The sequence below is a fragment of the Varroa destructor genome, unplaced genomic scaffold, assembly GCF_002443255.2.
Source record: "Varroa destructor unplaced genomic scaffold, Vdes_3.0 BEIS01000001.1, whole genome shotgun sequence".
Taxonomy (NCBI): domain Eukaryota; kingdom Metazoa; phylum Arthropoda; class Arachnida; order Mesostigmata; family Varroidae; genus Varroa; species Varroa destructor.
This window is the reverse complement of record NW_019211454.1, coordinates 9149756-9168107: the sequence shown is the minus strand read 5'-3', so window position 1 is coordinate 9168107 and position 18352 is coordinate 9149756. Positions and strand designations below refer to the sequence as shown.

General features: G+C 41.5%; 2 protein-coding genes across 16 annotated transcripts in view; one reads left to right on the top strand and one right to left on the bottom strand.

Annotated features, from left to right (window-relative positions):
• The window catches only part of LOC111243233 (uncharacterized), a 157708-nt gene that overhangs the window by 63609 nt on the left and 75747 nt on the right, over window positions 1–18352 (top strand). The window lies entirely within an intron of this gene.
• Window positions 2792–17949, bottom strand: LOC147758222 (uncharacterized). Of its 4 annotated transcripts, XM_086978661.1 has the most exons (5): window positions 15911–16052; window positions 14741–15008; window positions 13193–13481; window positions 4421–10160; window positions 2792–4049 (listed from the first exon to the last, which is right to left on the bottom strand). In XM_086978661.1, exons 3-4 carry the CDS (start codon window positions 13330–13332, stop codon window positions 9992–9994), a joined length of 309 nt encoding a protein of 102 aa, XP_086834787.1. In that variant the 5' UTR covers window positions 13333–13481; window positions 14741–15008; window positions 15911–16052; the 3' UTR covers window positions 2792–4049; window positions 4421–9991. The 4 variants fall into 4 exon arrangements, with proteins under 4 accessions (XP_086834787.1, XP_086834794.1, XP_086834801.1 ...); XM_086978668.1 differs by lacking the exons at window positions 14741–15008; window positions 15911–16052 and adding an exon at window positions 17814–17949 and having other exon boundaries at window positions 12210–13481; XM_086978675.1 differs by lacking the exons at window positions 4421–10160; window positions 14741–15008; window positions 15911–16052 and adding an exon at window positions 17814–17949 and having other exon boundaries at window positions 12210–13481.

The following is an 18352-nucleotide window of genomic DNA, read 5'->3' as shown; positions in this document are numbered from 1 at the left end:
AATAGTCTGTTAGCCTTAACAGACTATGGGTTTAATTGTGAAGGGGTGACGGCATCACTAATATCATCATCGTCGTCGTGGTGATGCTACAGAAAAAGCTGTACCGGCCGTACGTTTAGATTTTTACGAGCTCACATACAAAAAATTTGTACGCAGTGCATATACACACGAGGTCACCCTTTTCTAGCAGCCATGATGACGTCTCTAGGAAGAAAAAAAAAAACACCCAATTTCGCTCTCGTTTGCAGTTTTATGCACAATCGTCCTAGCCTTCAAATTCTCTGCATCTTAGAAGACTTCTTAATGGAATTTTTGTTGCAAAGGACAGTGGCGCAACGCAGAGATATCGCGGTTATCATATTCAAAAATATTATCGATAACGGCCAATTTCTGTCGCTATTTTTTACTTTTCTGGTAGAATAAGAAAAAGTACACATCGACAACAATAACAACAGCAGACGTCCAGAAACGACACACGACGACGACGACGACGAGAACAACAGCAACAACAACAATAGCATTAATCGGATCCACTGCGAACTACGCCTATTTTCCTTTTTGCCTTCTATCAGCAGCGGATGCCACTGTCTTAGTAGGTGTCTTCGTCGCCCAACACATTATCATGTTTTATTGATTTCTATTTATGTTTACGGGCGATTTTGGTTACGTCGCACACCCCGAGCTGCTGCTGCTGTTGCTGTTCCTGCTTGCCTAGTCAATGACAGCAGCCATCGGTGGTCAGGCCGGGGGTGTAGCAGACGCCGATTCTGGCTGTGAACGATCTGATCGATTCCACTGATCAGCGGGGTCAAATTTAGTTCGGCTCAGGGCAGGCACGCAAATATTCAGGAGGTCAAATCGTTTGAATAACAAACATATTATTACTTAACTGGAATGAGTTGCCATAAGCCAGATCCTTTTGCTCAGCTTAATGTCCCTAGTGTGCTTGTGTGTACCTTCACCTGTTTGGTTTCGCTCTGGAAAGAAAAATGATTATGGCGGTTTCGTAGCGCGGTGTTGCATCTGAATCTACTGCCATACGCTTGAACGGAAAAATATGCAAGCGGACACACATGTAGGTACATGCCGGTCGCACTGAGAGGGTACGTTTGGTGGACCGACTCAGGCTCCTTATACGAATACCTATGATGCTGCCATACAAATCGCAAGTTGTCAATAACACTCAAAGGAAAATCATCGCCAGTCAACGTATCAATAATGCTATTGTAACTCTGATCAAAGCAGTTTCAGTGACTGAAGGAGGAAGATGTAGCCACAAAGGGTAATCGCAGGCAACGCGCTGCACCTGGATCCTCGTATAAACATGCAGGCGTACCACATAATCGACCGGATAATAATGAAAGTACAAGGCATAGACAGATAATTAACGCGGCGGCAACTACTATTATTATTTATAATTAGAGTGGCATATTCGTCATCTACGTATATTTTGTGACCGTTACATGCCGAGTTTACAAAACTGTCGCTCGTATTCACTGCTTTCTAAGGTTCACCACCATTAAACTATTTACTGGCTACTATATAGGTTAGTTGCGTGTCCGCGGCTGGCCGTCATCAATTATTCACCAACTGAATAATTGATGACGGTCGTGAATGCTCGTCACAACTGAATCTATTTCTTGGTCTCGAACCATGTACCAAGAAAAATTTTAACAAGAATTTAACAAATTTGGCGTCCTTTTCGTTGTCAGTACGACCAAGTTATGTCCGTCATCAAGACAGAAATGAACAGTGGTTTGTAAGTGGTCAACAATGCAACAAACACTCGATGGTCACCATTGAAACAATCGATAAACTTAACTCAGTGGCTCCGATACAGGCATCTCCCGCAGAGGCCGAGTCGATTAGCACGCTGTCAACATATTCGAAGAATTGAACCGAAGGAGGTAAAGATGGACGAGGTGACGCGCATCGTGACCTCCCGCTAGGTATTTTCTATACATTAGGCACCATCTTAGTATGTGCGTTCGATCGTTCCCTTTCTATCCAACTAGTAGAAAAATCACCTTTAAATATTGATTCTAGGCAGTAGCCCACTGTATTGTTGTGTATAGTCGATGTGATTGTACTCGTTAATCGCTTGCTAAATTTCCCATCGATTTCGACCCAAACCACCCGATAAAAACCTGACTCGCATTATTTTGTGGGTATTGGCATGATTTTAATTGTTGAACGCGTATACATATATAGGCAGACCCCTGACAAGTTTGGTTGCGGTCTCAACGCGTGTCGAAGAACTTTTAAACGAATATAAATGAGTATAGTCAATGAAATGAAGATAGTGGCGAAACGATGTTGTTGTATGGAAGTGAACAGCTGAAACTACTGAAGTGATGAGGTCCATGGTCATCCAACGGGCGAGAGAAAGAGACCTCCTGCTCTGAAAAACAGAGAGATTATTAAACAATGGGCCGATCGAAGCGTTATGCTAGGTTCCGATCGTTCTTTTAAAAAGTATAGTGGATAGCATCTGTCTGGAACGTTCTGAAATGTGACGGGTAATGCCATCAATAGAACATCAGTGCACCCCTAATCAGATATTGAAATCCGATAATCGTATAATTGTTACCTTGATACCAACTCCTAATTGAATGTTGCTAACTGTTTCAACAATAATCGTACCCTAGCGGCAGTAACAAAGCAGAAGCTTTGCTGAATTCAAATTTCCGCATTGACAACTAATTACCCCTGAATTGTTTCTACATATATATACACTCAACTACAGTAAAAAAATTACTGAAATTTTTACTACAGTAAAAAGCACTGAAAATTTATTATGCGATACACTTTATTCAGTACCTAAGTTTTTCTTCAGTAAAGTGATAAATAATACACGACGCATCGCATTACTTAATAACAACTTTGGCAGTACGTCGACTGTGACTAACTACTAATCACGGGAGATCGATCTGCATTGATAGCTCGCTAACGAGAAACACATTGTCGTTGTCCACATTTACATCCTTCCCTGTCTAGGGGTTAGGTCGCGTGTACTTTATATCGAGAAAAAGAATGATAATAAACAGGTCAAGATAATCGATTAATTTGGAAATGCCGACTTATAGCAAACGACGCAAATGAGGGGAACGCGTCGTTTCGATGGCGACGCTTCGCGTGTTTTTTGCTCGTTGGCTTGTTGCGACCATAGGTTGTTGTCCGGCCCTAGTGGACCTTTCGAATCGGCACTTAGTTTTACCAGTCGGCAACCGTTCTGCTAGTGGAGATTAATGCAGCGAGGGGCGCTGTACAGATACGTGAGTTATTAGTTAGTTATGGGCGTAGTCTGCGCCTTTGATAGACGCTCAAACCGACGAAATTAATTAGCTGTTAATTACTTAATTAGTAATTAGTTAATTAGCTGTAAAAACAAAACATGCTAATACAATTTGAGGTATAATATGAACATGATTGTGGTTACAACAGTTTTCTTGATAGGGTCATTACAATGGGTCATGTTTGAGTCCTTTATCCCCTTCGGTGAAGGTGTTAGAAACTTGAATTTAGTTTATCGGTAGAAATGAAGGATCCACTTTAGACTTTGTTATAACAATTGCTGTGGTGTTTGATGGTGTTCAGGGAGTCTATGGGCTAATGCCTGATACAGACCAGGTTTAACTGACTTCACAGTTTCGTCTGACAATGTGGAGATTTTACCCACTATGTATGAACGTTGCTTAGCAACTAATACAAGCATACTTTAAATCAGAGCTGGCAAAGAGGACTAGTGGTACTTCCATGTCCTAATCCCTCGTTTCAATGACAATTCAAGTTGCCGATGTCACGATAGCTCGATAATGCTAACTGATAATACGTGGCACCGGTTTTCTTTTGACTTATATAATTTTCAACAATGCACTGTAATTAATTGAAATGGAAAAAAGAAGTCTAACCTTAAGTTGTGCTCTTAAGTGCCTATGATGTTATGGCATCAGTCCTTAGACGCCAATAACCTGCGCGTGGCCTCTTCAAACATTTGCTTAATTCTCTTGCTGAATCGGTAAAAATGTCACGTCCAATCATGAACTCAACTGTCATTGTAGGTGAAAAAAAAAAAAAAAAACGATAATAGCAACAAAACGTAGAATGTTAGTATTACATTAGTGAAGTACGTTTTTTAGATTACATATTTAATATCTAGGAAATAATATAGGAAACTGGCACTGATCAGCCAGGAAGCGATTATAGGCCCTTCGTATTCTAATTGTTGTCTAGAGAGACCAACATTATTGTTTATATGCTATTTATTGTGTTGCCTGTTTCAGGCTTACTTCAAGCTTCCAACAACGAAATGACTTGTTCCCTTATCAACTAATTATTTTGACGATTTGATATAGCCTCGCAATGTCGAGTTCTTAAATAGTTCTTACTTCACAGTTCTTAAATAATGTAGGTCACCTACTTTTCGTTTACAATCGAATAGCATTGAAATGTTCGTAGCGATCTCGACCGGAGTGCACGATGGCGAAGCTTCTAGAGGCTATGTGCCCGTCGCGTGCATTTCGCAAGAATGTTCACATCTCGTTCCTTTTATAAATGTGCAACTATGCTCAGTTCTCAGATATTTTGCGGTCGACTTACCCATTATTCATTTTATTATAATTTTACAGTTCTGAGATACTGATTATCTCAAGACAAGTATACAGTTTTGCAGCTAAATTCCCTTGATTTGTTTAAGGAGAATCGAGAGATCGACAGCAGTGTGCGGCACCCGGTTGAAGCTTTATCATTTTGCTGGGACTCGTAGCATCTATATCGTATAGGTTCTGTAGAGATATAGGTCAATAATATGTATATCGAAGGTACAGCATAGTGTACAATCTCTGAAAATGACCACGTTAACAGCCATATCAATGATCAAAATTGAACTTTGTTTGTCTTTATTATTGTGTACCGACCCTCGCGTTCATAAGACTATTAATTTATTCTATTTACACGTTTACTGATTCGCTTTCATTCCATTTTGTTATTTTTTTAAACTTCAGCGAAGTCAGAACTGAGCAAAACAGCGTGTCACTGTACGTGTCAACCACAGCAATAATGGACAACAAAACTTTAACAAATTATGTCTCAATAGTGTACGTTCTCCTAAAATAATATAACCATCAGCCAAAATAACTTACTGACATGGCATGATCGTGCACCATTTCGGAAAAAAGGAGCCACCGCAACGAGGAAAATGCATTGCGACGCCATAGCAATAGTCAGACAGACTGCTCTTTTGAAAATAGCGTTCTATAGAGCTAGCAGTATTAGTCCATATATACATGTATGGATAATGTACAGCATTCCTGTAGACTGCGTGAATCGTACATTATCATGTAACACAACGAGCGTACACGGATACATCATCGTAAATGGTGGGCCGTCGGCCGTTCTTGCATCGCTACGTTCCCGCCTTAACCTAGGCTGTCTGCAACTTCCTACATATCTGCCTTTATTTTTTCGCCGTCCAACTCTATAAAATTTGCCCCGGTCTTGCTTCGGGGCCGACGTCCTGGTTTAGACCTTTTACTATTTCTCCCTGCGTATTATTTACTGCGACCTTGTAGCATAGTGTGTATTGGTCGAGATCTTATTTATCGGGTCGGTGTTTCTCGGGCGGTTGACCTTATTGGTGCGTCACAACCAGCACGGCGAGCAGTTTGTTTCCGTGTCATTGAATTTCGCCCATCCGATCTCCAAGGGAACGCCGCTTTGATGCGCGACTTTTGTTGTCTGTAGCTGCTGTTTTTGGGCATCGTGGCCGCAATAGGCTGAGCTGATTTGGTCGTTCTATTCTGATCTTGATCCATACAACTGCATGATAATTGCAAGGAAAATAATTATTATTTTTAGTCATGAACAAGGATTAATTTTCTTTATTGTCGTATAGTAGCAGCGACTTACCCTATTGCTGTTACTGCAACTAACCGCGCATTTATAAGCAGGACCGGCCCCCGTTACATGCCCTCTGTCGATCATTTCAGGCCAATGTTTACAAATCGCAGTTGCACCATAAACGGCTAACAGCCAGTTAGCAGATTTCCAACAGGGAGTGTGTTTTTGCTGCAGAAGACGTGTCTTTGTGTGTTATTATCGCCAATCAAGCACTAGTTCAAACGGTCGATCAGTGGTCACTCGGTGCCAGTATTTTATTCTATCATAGTGATCTGTAAGCAATACGTAAGTAAGCACGCGTATACTTGGGTCTCGCTACAGTACTAATAGCCGTGTAGGCAGTAGGGCGGGTATAGCCACCCAGCTGTTTTAGCGTTGTTATCACTGGAGTGAGGGAGGTAGAGAGAGAGAGGGAGAGAGAGAGAGAGAGAGAGAGAGAGAGAGAGAAAAACTGGTGCTAAAAGCCGGCAGTAGAAACTCTCCTGTAATCCAGACGGTGGGTCCTATACCGTCGGACTAACTCGCTGCCATAAAGTGTGCCAACAACAATATCAAACAATACCAGCAATGGTAGCAACGAAATCATTCGTTTGCCTTGATTCGCTTGTGTCGCCAAGGTGAACTACTTAGAAAGAACGGCAAGGTCTGAGAGAATCAACAAAGACTATGGTGAGAAGGAGAAATGCACGTTCGGATAAACGAATAGCTGCGTGCAGTTCTTCTGTACAAGACATGTGAAGAAAGACGAAAGGTCGACGAAGTAAATCATTTGAACGTGAACGTACATTTATTTTCCAGCGACCCGTGTTGGGCTACTGCACTTTACTGCATGTTGTTGCTTTACAGATTTATGCTGAGCTTCGTTGGGCTGAATGTCAGTATGGGGACGCAAAACCTACCCGTGACAGTGGTTCCGTCTGTTTTTTCGTGGGGTTTATTCTTGATTACAATACTGCTACTGGGCTTCTGCATATCCAATGCTCAGAGCGTCGGAACTAACGGTCTTTAACGTCACGCCTTCATGGTCCCTTGTCGGAGTCTGCAGAGAGCTCATTCATCATCGTCGTCACTTGAACGGCGCTCAATCACTAGCCGGGAACATGCTGCGTATATGAACACAGCTTCTTCTGTCACTCGACATTGTATCGTGTCACTATAGCAGGATCTCGCGGAGCTCATGGCAGTGGTTAATGATAGACGCCTGATACATAAATTGTATTATACACATTGATATGAAGTGGAGAAGAGAGCGTGTGAATCCGTATAGTTATGAGGCGGCGAATTGCTTTATGGGACACTGAAGGATATCTACAGGAAAGTAATACCCGCAAGCTGATGAAGACAAGGAGTAATTATTAATGAAAATATGACAGGTTATTATTAGGTATGCGCCGTAATTATTCATGTACACATCATATTGTTGTACTTATTAATTTTTTATTTGATTGGTCATGTAATTCTCGTCGAATTGTCATTGAATTGTCAGCTTCATCTTCATTGTCTTTTCAGTATTATAATCAGTTTATTAACCACGACGATACGTAACTGACGTTTTGTGATGTACGGCAGCAAGAAAGAAAGAAGAATTATTTAAAAACGTAGAGATCAGAGGCCGGATGAGCACTGGGTTCACTCCGATATATAAACGATTATTAGTGCATACGAAATGAACATATCATATGATGCAGGAAAGAAAGAAAAAATAATAAAATAAATAATAAAAAAAAACTTATTCTATAATAAACTTGCAGGTACACTATAATCAGTCATGAGGACTTCTGTTGGCTTGTAGCTTGATTTGCAAAAAATATCATAATGTCATACTATGATAGTGCAGTTAACTTCCTTGTTTGTTTTCAGTAGCGCTTTAGCACGGGCATGAATTTACATGACCATACGCGATATATTAATTTTTCTTTTCTACTTTTTTCTTATTTTTTCTATTTAAAACGATGACTTGTTATTTGTTCGCGCGTCTTTTGTGACTGAAGATAGTTCGTGACTGGGCTTGTTCGTCCATCACTAAAATGAACTAGTACCCGAGTGCTTTTAGGCACCGGCTTGACAAAGACCAACGCGTAGACGGGCAAATATTAGAGCGCGACAAAATAAAACGTCCAATTAAATTATTGCAAAGTATACTTACTGTTAATGCGAATATGATGGTAATCTAGGTCGTATGATGAATATATTTTCTGTCCCACTGATTGATCGTTGAAGTCGATCAATCTTGTAAAAAAAAAAGACAGCATTAAAACAGGAGAGTATAACGCAAAACGAAGGCTTGATTGAAAACCATCCAACAAGCATTAATATATATGTGTAAACATACACATGTGTTTATAAAGACGATCGGCAAAGTCGTGAGACGATTGCGTGCCAATTAATCCGGCAGAATATACACACTTCCAGTTTCGATATTTCCTCATAAATGATATAGCAGTATTGAAACATAATAAATCAGACAGCGCCGAAGTTTTGCCTACTCTGCACAGTTGATTAGTGACGGTTTTTAAACCTGACAACTGCAAACTGCCTTGGATCATGTCACTCGTGAAATGTTTTTTTTATAAGAAAATTTTAGCTGCCGGACACCATCAGGGTAGGGGCTATTTCGTGTGAATTGTACGTGGGATTTAGCCATTAAAATTGAACTTCGTTCCGCGGAGACCACTATCTGTTAATTTTTAGTGTTGCTCCATTTCGAATCAATCCGGAATTGGTTGAGGAGGCAGCTTGCACGACCAGGTCCAACAGGCCAACGTTACTTCAATCAGATTCTCCTTCGTACCAGACGGGTTAAGTCTTAAATGGATAGGGTTGTAGTGTCTCCATCTTGCTTTCACACCCGACATATTAATTTCCGTCTTTTTTGTGAAAACCTGTTCAGAACTTTGATATTTTCTGTAGAAAGCTTTCTAGCTCTAGGTGTGCCCTAGCTGCGCCAGTACTTTGGCGATGTACATATGCAGTGCACAAAACCCCTTTGCTTTGTCAAGGCTTCTTTTGCTTCTGCGTTAAAGAAAATCGTTTTAGTACGCTCCAAAATTTTATTCGCCAGGGTATTAACGCTGTCCGTGCCCTGTAAATAGTTACGTAGGTACATAACGATGGTTTATCTTCCAGCCAGTTTTTAATGTCTAGCATGATATCTCGAGCGTGGAAAAGAGTAGCAGCTTATTCATGTTAGCGTTCGCTTAGAGATTCTTTCCTTACGTCCACTGTCGGGTCCACCCACGTTATAGGTCGGCTTTTAGTTTCTATATTCTATGAGATACCAGCACGACGGCTGCTAGCATACTAACTACATGTCAGGAGTTTCGAAGAAGCCTGCGGTAGAGGGTCTTGGGTTAAATCCGGCCTTGTCCAGAGTGGAACTCTAAATTGGGCGATTGAGAATGCTACCGTCATCAGCGATCTTCTCTTTCCATTCTTAAGCCACGGACGTTTAGCACTATTTTTGCTACGTTCGCTGATACTCCAATAGTTTTGAGTACAACGTCGTTCGTGTGCTTTGTGCCTGGTTTAGCTGACCTCCTAAGTATTACGTACCTTTGACGTACCTTTGATTGCTAGCTTAGGAATTGAAGTCGAAGGAGTTGACGCATTATTATAAGCACTTTCTTAGATTTTGTCGGCGCTAATCTCAGGCTGATTTCTTTCATCCAGATAGCTATTTCTGCTAGCGTTTGGTTTATCCTGCACTCCAGTGTCTACGCTGTACGCGCCCATCCCGTTATCGCAAAGTCATACCCGTATGCAATTATATAGGAGGGTCCAGTATACACAGAACTTCGTCGCACGGCAAATTCCAAAGCGAAGGTTTTAAGATAGACCTCTGCGGGGCTCCGGCAGTCACGGCAAACAGGATGCCTTGATATTTACTGTCCGACAATTTAAAACACTTGAGATCCTGCATCTGATATGCTCGGAAGCGGCTGAACTTAAGACTCAAAAGACATGACGGAAACATAATATGTTTCAACATGAAATGTCTCTTGATTGCAATTTGTCTCATCCGATTTTCATATTATACAGTACTGACCAATGCTTCCTGAAACCCTCGTGGCTATCTGACAGCAGGCTGTTCCTTTTAGCAAAATTCCGAAGCTAATCTCAACGATAGCTCTGAGGCCTTCTGCTCACAATTCTGGTATGCGAATGAGGCAATATGGACTATTGCCTTTGAGGATGAGCATAACTTCTTCAGATTCTGGAAATCTTCGTCTCGCGTCATTTTATTAGCCGTCGTGGCTAGCAGCCTAGAAAAAATGTAATTAACTTTAACGATCGTTTTGATGACAGTCGCAGGAACTTTGCCTCGACCCGATGCTTTTCCTGATCTTTGTGTTTTCCAGCTAAAGAATTGCGTATGTTGTCGAATGCAAGACAACAAAGAAATAATACAAGGTTTCTGTCTGCTTTTTTTGTAGGTAAGTAAAATGTTTCGTATTTGTGTGAAACCAGAGTATCAGTCTCTTATTATGGATGCGCTATTCAATTACATTTCTAGTTTATGTCGTGGGCTTATTTCTTGAATTTTTACTAGTCAATAATGTTTTACATTTTGCATCGATATAATTTAGTGTATTGGATTTGACAACAGGGCTCACCGAATCATTTTCCTTCGCTTTTTAGGAGTTTATAAGAAGAATAATAATAATTAATATCGTTTTTTCTTTGCATTCATCAAAACTCGGCTGAAGCATATCGATTTTGGCAATTTTTTTAGGGATGACTGAAGGTTACCACGAACCTGGGTTAAACAAAGAGCAAAGTAGGTTTTTTGGCCTTTGTTGATCGACAGGTTAACTGTTGTTACTGCGGTTGCTGTTTTATCATGTTCTAAAGTGGTATGTTATAACATGTCAGTGAGGCCCTTTCGGCCACGTGAGCTTAGCACATGATGCATGTAGCTGCCATACACGTGTACCATAGCGTTTCCGGCTAAGAAATATTGTTTCTTCCGTTCCACGTAATATTTTCCTGATGTGTATAACATTGTTGATCACTCCAATCAGGCTTGCCGTTTTATCTCTGAAAGTATTGCTATTTCGATTATCCCAGAGGCAAGTCGCTGTCGACGTATGTAATATATTTATTTCGTTTTATGTCGCATTTGTGGTCCGATCATCTTTATGAAAAATCACGGTGGCATTGTTTACAAGCTAAATCAAGGAAAACCAGTTCTTCAGAGTAGATCACTTAACAGTCGTCTAAAATATCGACCGGTAACAAATTCAAGATACTGAAAGGTTCGTTTGTCATTGCCCCAAGCGTCGTCATCGTTCGCTTTTGCAATACAGTGCCAAACGTGTGACGCTGATATCGCACGACGCCAGATGAGCGACGTCATGTGATCCGTGCCACAGTAAAAGCAGCAGTTTTATGCTACTTATACTGGCGGATAGATGAACGCGTGTTTAGGGAAAATTTCGACAATATCTACGGCGGGGCAGACGCCGGCGCATTGCCAACCCAGTGATCTAGCCATCAACTACTACAGCAATCAATTTTTGCAGGCCATCTGTGCTATATGGCTGGATCGTATACAAGAACTTTCTGCCCGGATGTTCATACAACAGCTTCTAAAATCTGTACTAATAACTACGTCGCTGCTGAGCAGACACCAACTATTCAGCGAAGCAGAAGAGCACACCAAGCCAACCCAGCAGCTGATAGTACCATTCAAATATGATATAAAATATACACCCCCCATTTCAATCAGTTCTGTAGGTAAACTAGAATTAATTATCACTACTATATATATGTACACTTTTCTTAATATATACAATTTCGGGCATCTAAATCAGGCTTAAAAGTTGTTCGTAGAGCTGTATCAAAACGAATCTTTACTTTAACACGGCGTTTCGCCGGTATTACAAGTGTAATTTCTTACGGTCATGTTTATTTAATATAATCACCATCCATCGCGATTAATTCGGGGCTATATCACGAAATCGTATATTCCTTCTTTTATTTGCAGATAACTGTTTAATAAAAACTGTGATATCTGTAAGTGTTCCAGTCTAACTGGTGTCACTCCCATCGTAAAGATCCCCGCCAGATAAAATCCCCACCATAACGAAACTTCAACAGCCAATGTATGGCCTCTTTGCAACGAATCGTCAACCGAGAATTGGCGCGAGCCTAAAAGACGGATAAAAAACAGCTAAAGGCACGGACGGCGCTAGGCTGTATGTAGGCATACGGCCGATCATAAAGAGTCTAGATCTATAATCTAGTCATTTCCATCGCTATCACTATTTAAGGACTAGGTGTTGTTTAATGAAAAAATAGCCTTCACTCACATTAATGTTACGTCGCAGACGTTACAGCGGTACGGTCGCGGCTATAAATCGATGATCATATTTTTTGGGTCGGTTTGTTTGTCTGCCGCTAAAATCAATGCATTCTTTGCCTAGCTATTCTGGTTGTTTTTGTCGTTGGGGCTGTTGTTTTGAATCGTTCAGGATACTCGTTCCTTGAAGGCGGTACTTCTTGTCGGCGGCATGTCTTCGTTTTGCTCAACATTGACAACAATAACTAGAGCAGTGGTAGCAACAGCATCTACGCTGGTAATACCACGAGTATCGATCGAACGTTGGTGCTGCTTATGCAGCTGCTAACCCACGAGGACAACTGTGTGGGATCTTAGCAGAAACAAGCGTGAAACGTTTCTACTTCACTTTTGGACACAATTCTTGTTGTCGTCGAGAAAAATATAGACATATACATGTTCCGAATAGACCTTTCAGCCATTTCGAGTGACAAGATGATGTACGTAGTATTAATAGGAGATTAACACAACCGTCATGCACTCGGCTCCTCGTACGGGCTCATAGACAAGTAGCAGCGATAGCCAAAGAAGCAAACAGGATTTGAACAAGTTCTTATAGATAAAATCGGCTCGGTAGATGCTGCTGCAATGAACCAAACGTAATTAAGATCGATGTTCAGCGACATTAAGTAGCTATGTAAAATATTGTATAGTGTCGTTGAATTTATTGGATTATATTTTACGACTGGACAGATTTTCAAGAGAGGACGCTCCACAGCGCACGTATGCTGTGATAACTATAGTGTTATCGCTATCGTAGTTCAATTTGCTATGTGAAGACTGTGTTGAGTAAGGATCAGGCGGAAAACAATAAACGAAAACGGCCGAACTCTACTGTTCGTAGGGTTAGGTCATTGTGGTCATCACTGTTAATAGCCCCCAACGTAGTCGGCCCAATGTTATGACCTATACATCATTTCATCACTGCGGTTTCACGCAATGTGGCTGCCAAACCTATTGCGTTGTATAGTACTGCTCGCAGCTAGCCAACAACGAACAGCTGTATTTTCTGTGCTTTTGGCCTGTTGTTGCTGTTGTCCGATTGCCGACGCTGTCGCCACTATCTCGTAGGTGGTGCGGGGGTGTTGCTCCATGTTCGTCTGGACGCTTGCTGCTCGGTTCGCCGTCTGTTTGACCAAAGATCCGTCATCGGACTTGACGGCGACGCCACAGTGAACTGGTTATCGAACGGACCCGAGATATCCTCAGTCGTGGAACAGGTGAACTGAGAAAAGGGAACCATCTGTGAAATGGAAAAAGAAAAAGTATTACCGCGACATCACTGATAACTATCCATTATACAGTATATCCGTGAAATACTACTGTTGTTGCACCGAACAAGGTCGGAAACGTGGTGCCCGGTTCGCTCGTGTGGGCGTCGATTGCCGAACAATCTCCATCTCAGACTCCGTTTCCTGCTGCGAAACGAGGGCTGATGGCGGCGAGCAAATAGATAGGCAGACTGTAAACAGATTACTAATTATACATGAATTGGACATAGCGCCCATCACATCACGCTCGGGATGTCATCAAACAACGATGAGACTAATTACATTTCATCGGTTTTATAGAATGCTTCTCGACAGTGCATGACGCACTTCACCACGTAGCGGTCTGTCATCGTCCCTATACGTTGTCTAGATAGGTCGAATTATATATAGATCAATGCGGACGTCATCAGCTACAGGCTAAAGACACACAAGTGGATTCGCTTAGGTTTTCAATGATGACGCTAATGACGATGATCACCGTTGATAGTTATTGAGGTATTTTGTGACCTAGTCAGAAGTGGCGGGCTGCATGGCTTGGCCTATCAGTTCGTGTACGCATAGCTTAGCTGATGTGTAAAGCGGCCGTGCAGCCCCTTTGTATATCTAGTTATGCTTATATAAATATAATAGCATGCAACTGTGTCTGCACGTAACGGATATCATGTATTCAGACGAGAATGGTTCCCTGAATTGTCGACGCACGCTGCGATTAGTCAATTGTCGTTCTCTCAGTTTGGTGACGCCACCGAAAACCTTTGTCACACTGTCAGGCAATTTCTTCTTGCCGCTGTTGTATCAAGTTGTATTGTAACAGTTGATTTAAGTGGGCGAATAAATCTGGTCCAAAAATTGCCCAACAGGTGCAAGCACCAATGATCAAATGCCCCAGTGGATCGCAATTGGCTACCTGTCTGGCTGTCAACCAGACGATCGACGTTTTATTATCAACAGCCCATAGGAAGCAAGACTTGTAGTACGAATAGTAGGTGGTTGCAATAAGTGTCCATACGAAACAAAGCACGTGGCAATCAGCCCTCTTCTTCTCGTACCACACCAACAAAAATATGTAGCATAGCCACAGGTTCGCAGCTGCCAAAGGTTCTGAGCAGTAATTAAAAACATCAAACATAACGATATCTGAATCCGTCTAAAAATGAACCACTGCCCCCACAACGAGAAATGAAGGCCACATACAAATCATTAATACTTATTATGCCTCTAACGTGCTCACCTGCTAAATTTATGAGGTCCATCTTATTCAGTGGTTTTCCTTCAGGGTAGCCTGCTTCCCTTATCGGTTTATGAAAATGGTTTCGATCAGCAATAGCCTTTGTCAGATTGGATAAGAACAACAATGATAGCTGGAGCAGCCTGCCAGTTAGTCTGTCGTCCCTCACAAGTGATGGTCACGCTGAGATACGAAGATTAAGGCGAGACAAGACAGGGGCTAAAATCGCCACCCGCACGAATGATCATAATTGTAATAGCTTCCAGCGAGTCTTGCGTTGCCCGGATTCATTGCGTGCGTTAATAATTAATAAAAATAGACAATAGTGGCTATTATTAGCGACAATGAGGTTGGGGAGAACCGATGAAATTAAATGGGACACTTCATTTTTTTTTTATTTCACTAAGCTTTCGCCTATATGCTTGCAGCAGCTAGCACTACGGTGTACTGTAAGAACGCAACATAAAACGAAAACAATAACGTTTCTGCATATAAGGGTACCTCCGTATGAGCCGTCTAGGGCAATCTAGAAATTTCACACTTGTCGCCTCACTGCTGAGAGCTTCTATTGCTATCCGATGTTTCTGTCGGTAATGATCTTACAAGTAAAGGCAAGATTTTTTTCTTGGACATTTTTAAGCATAATAAAATAGATATTATATAATTGCGTAAGCCAAAAGCATAGGGTAGACGATACTAAATGTTTACTTTCGTTTTCAGGTAAGACGATGATGCATGGCTGCTTGTTGGTTTTTGCATCAGGATTTTATAAATCGGATGCCGACGGGGTTAAACGCGGAAAGCCGCAATGTTTGCGCTTGCTCAGAAAGGTCGCCCATTAATTACATACATCATAAGGCGAGTCGTTATTGCATCTCTATCGACGTTTTCGTTTACGTTTCATTTTCCGCTAGAACAGGAGGTAAACGAAGTGGAGCTGAGTGTTCGTTGGACTCAGGAGGTCAAAGGTGAAAAGTCTTTGCCTTTAGTCTTTCGAGAAACGAAAATACGACAGAAAAGAGCTTTATCCGTAGTACAATGTGAAGCAGAAGTAGTATAAAGGTTCAAGGTTTGCAAATTATCTTATGACAGTTTTTGTCTGGGTATAACAGCCTAGTGATTTAGATGAATTGCACAGTTTCAAAGTGCTTCATTCAAAATACAAATGCATACTTTTTTTGCGAGGGGTCCGAATACGGCTGTAGGACTAGCCTTAAAGGCCCTCCCAAACAAGTTTGTTCTTCCTCTGTTGATCTTTTCCGCGTGAATTCAAAACGTTAGCGACTGCCTAGTTTAGATCTAGCATTAGCTCACGTGGTAAGGCGATATTGAACGGCACATTAGTTTAGGTAATCGGATTTCTCAATATTAACGCCATTACGATTCTGTTATTAGCATTAGATATTGTTCACGCAATAACAGAAGACTACCGTGATATGTTAAAGTTATGGTTAAGCATACGTTTTGTTCACACATAAATCCGATATTTGTTTGTTCACGCACAGTCAAAGGTCTACTGGATCGAGTCGATCAAAAGCACCCCAGCAACGCTCGTTTACAGACCAGCTGATTTATAACAATCCACTGATAGAATACTAAGCATATTCGATCAAATTTGAGAAGACTTAGAAGTAGCATCCGTAATTTCTTTCCTAATTAATTTCCATCCTAATTATGACTGGCACAGCATATTCTATTTTTCTACAGAAACTGCGTTGTCCACCGTCCCGTTCGTCTGCTACTCTCGTAACAACAACAATGGTGCAGACAGAGGATTCATAATGTATCTAGTCCTGCACGTGTATTCATGGCACATTTAATTTTCCTCAGATTTTGATTAAGTGCGCCTATTATTGCCCCTTTGTTAGTTCGTATTCTCCGCCTTCAAACAAGAATTAAGTGCAGCCATAGAATTCCGTGGTACAACCGAGCACAGATGTCCATATCGGATACTGTGAATAAACACTTGCGCCATTACGGGCCGTATTTACCCTTTCGACGTATTTCAATTATTTTAGTTGACTGCTAGCTAACTTGCTATTGCTAGCAGTGGCAGCAGCAGCTCCTCATTGCTGTAGCAAGAACCCATCTAACAAAGACCACTACGTAATTTGCGCCATTACATTTGCAAGCCGTCCAAGCAATAAGTGACGATTTTTTCAAGCACAAGCAAATACGTAAAACAAACGGTAGTTCATATCAATTTTCGATTTCTCTCATGTTGGTACATAGTTTGGTTGTTCATGGATTTCGCTGTTGACGTCGTTATTGTTAATTCTGTTGATAAAGTTTGCCACTATTTCACTGTGTTTGGTAGGGCCAGCCTGTCTAACTGTAGAAATTTGTATCATAGCAATTTTTGGCAACAAGATGTACTCTGGGAGGCGGTAGGGAGCGCTGCTACCGCCTGCGATCGGCTTGCGTTTGTGTGCGGCTTACGCCGATTGACTTTTTGGCACTATTTGCCATCTACTCGATCTTAGATCGGTAGTAGTTTATGGTAGATACGTCGAGAAGGGTGCGTACGCGAAACGTCTACCTCGAGATGGAAGGAAGAACGAGAAAGGGCGACGAAGTGCATTTATATTCGCTTGCTGTGACATTGGCGACGATCTGTCGGACACGCTGGGTCTGTCGTCGGTTATTCGTGTGGCGTCTAGTGCAGACGGGTATGCATTCAAACAATGGGCTTCATGTTGTCGTTTTTTCGTTGGCTTTCATTGTTGTATCCGCCGCGGGAGAGGCAAGTGCTTCTCGTTGTCTACGGAAAGACAGCCAGCCTACACATCACGAGCCCATATAAATATATAGTATTGGTTGACAGAGAAAGCTGTTGTGTCTGATCATAATACAATTATATAATAAATATTTATAATATATGACACATCTACTTGTCCTCCCTGGTCGTACGCATGTGACACTCCCTGTTGACGCTTTTGACAGTTACCACTAAAAGCTGTCTTTGCAAAACGGATCCTTAATAAACGTGCTGATCAGTCGAATTAATAAAGACAGCTCTCTTAAAACTGTCACTAAGTCATTCCGAGTCGGTTATCCTTCGAGCGCTTTCCCTAACCTTAGTTGTTTTCTTAGAATCCATGGTGCTATCAGAGTCGTACATTTCCATGCCATAAAGACAGAGATTGGACAAGATCACGCAATGAAATTCATTTTTGGTCATCAACAGTGGTATACTGATTCACTGCGTAGACACCTTTGATCCTATGTCCTTGGGTGTTTGCATCAACAGATTCCTTTCAAAAAGCATCATAATAAGAAGTTTAGTTGCTTTGAGCTGTTGCACTTCACTCGATTTCAATTAAGTTCATCGTGTTGGTTCCTGGAGCAACCAGGATTGCTAGCTGTGAACGAGTGAAACGAATACTGAGTCTCGACTAAGCGCGATATATAGATTCGTATCGATATGCCTACATCCGTCCGTCTTTGTTAGTTCGCTAACAGAGCAGACAGAAAGTGCTGATCGATAGAACTGCTAAACAGGTGTGTTAGCGGCTCCCGCATCGTCGTTGTGTTGCTGTTGATTCTTCTAATGAGTGTGTGTGTGTGTTCGTGCAAAAGCAAATCTTGGCACAGTGATGGATTAAATTGAATGAT

Coding starts and splice junctions, on each gene's coding strand:
- LOC147758222 (XM_086978661.1), bottom strand. CDS start 13,332: ATGGAGCAACACCCCCGCACCACCTACGAGATAGTGGCGACAGCGTCG. Junction 10,161..13,192: donor AGTACTATACAACGCAATAG/GTTTGGCAGCCA, acceptor CATTTTTTCTAG/GCTGCTAGCCACGACGGCTA.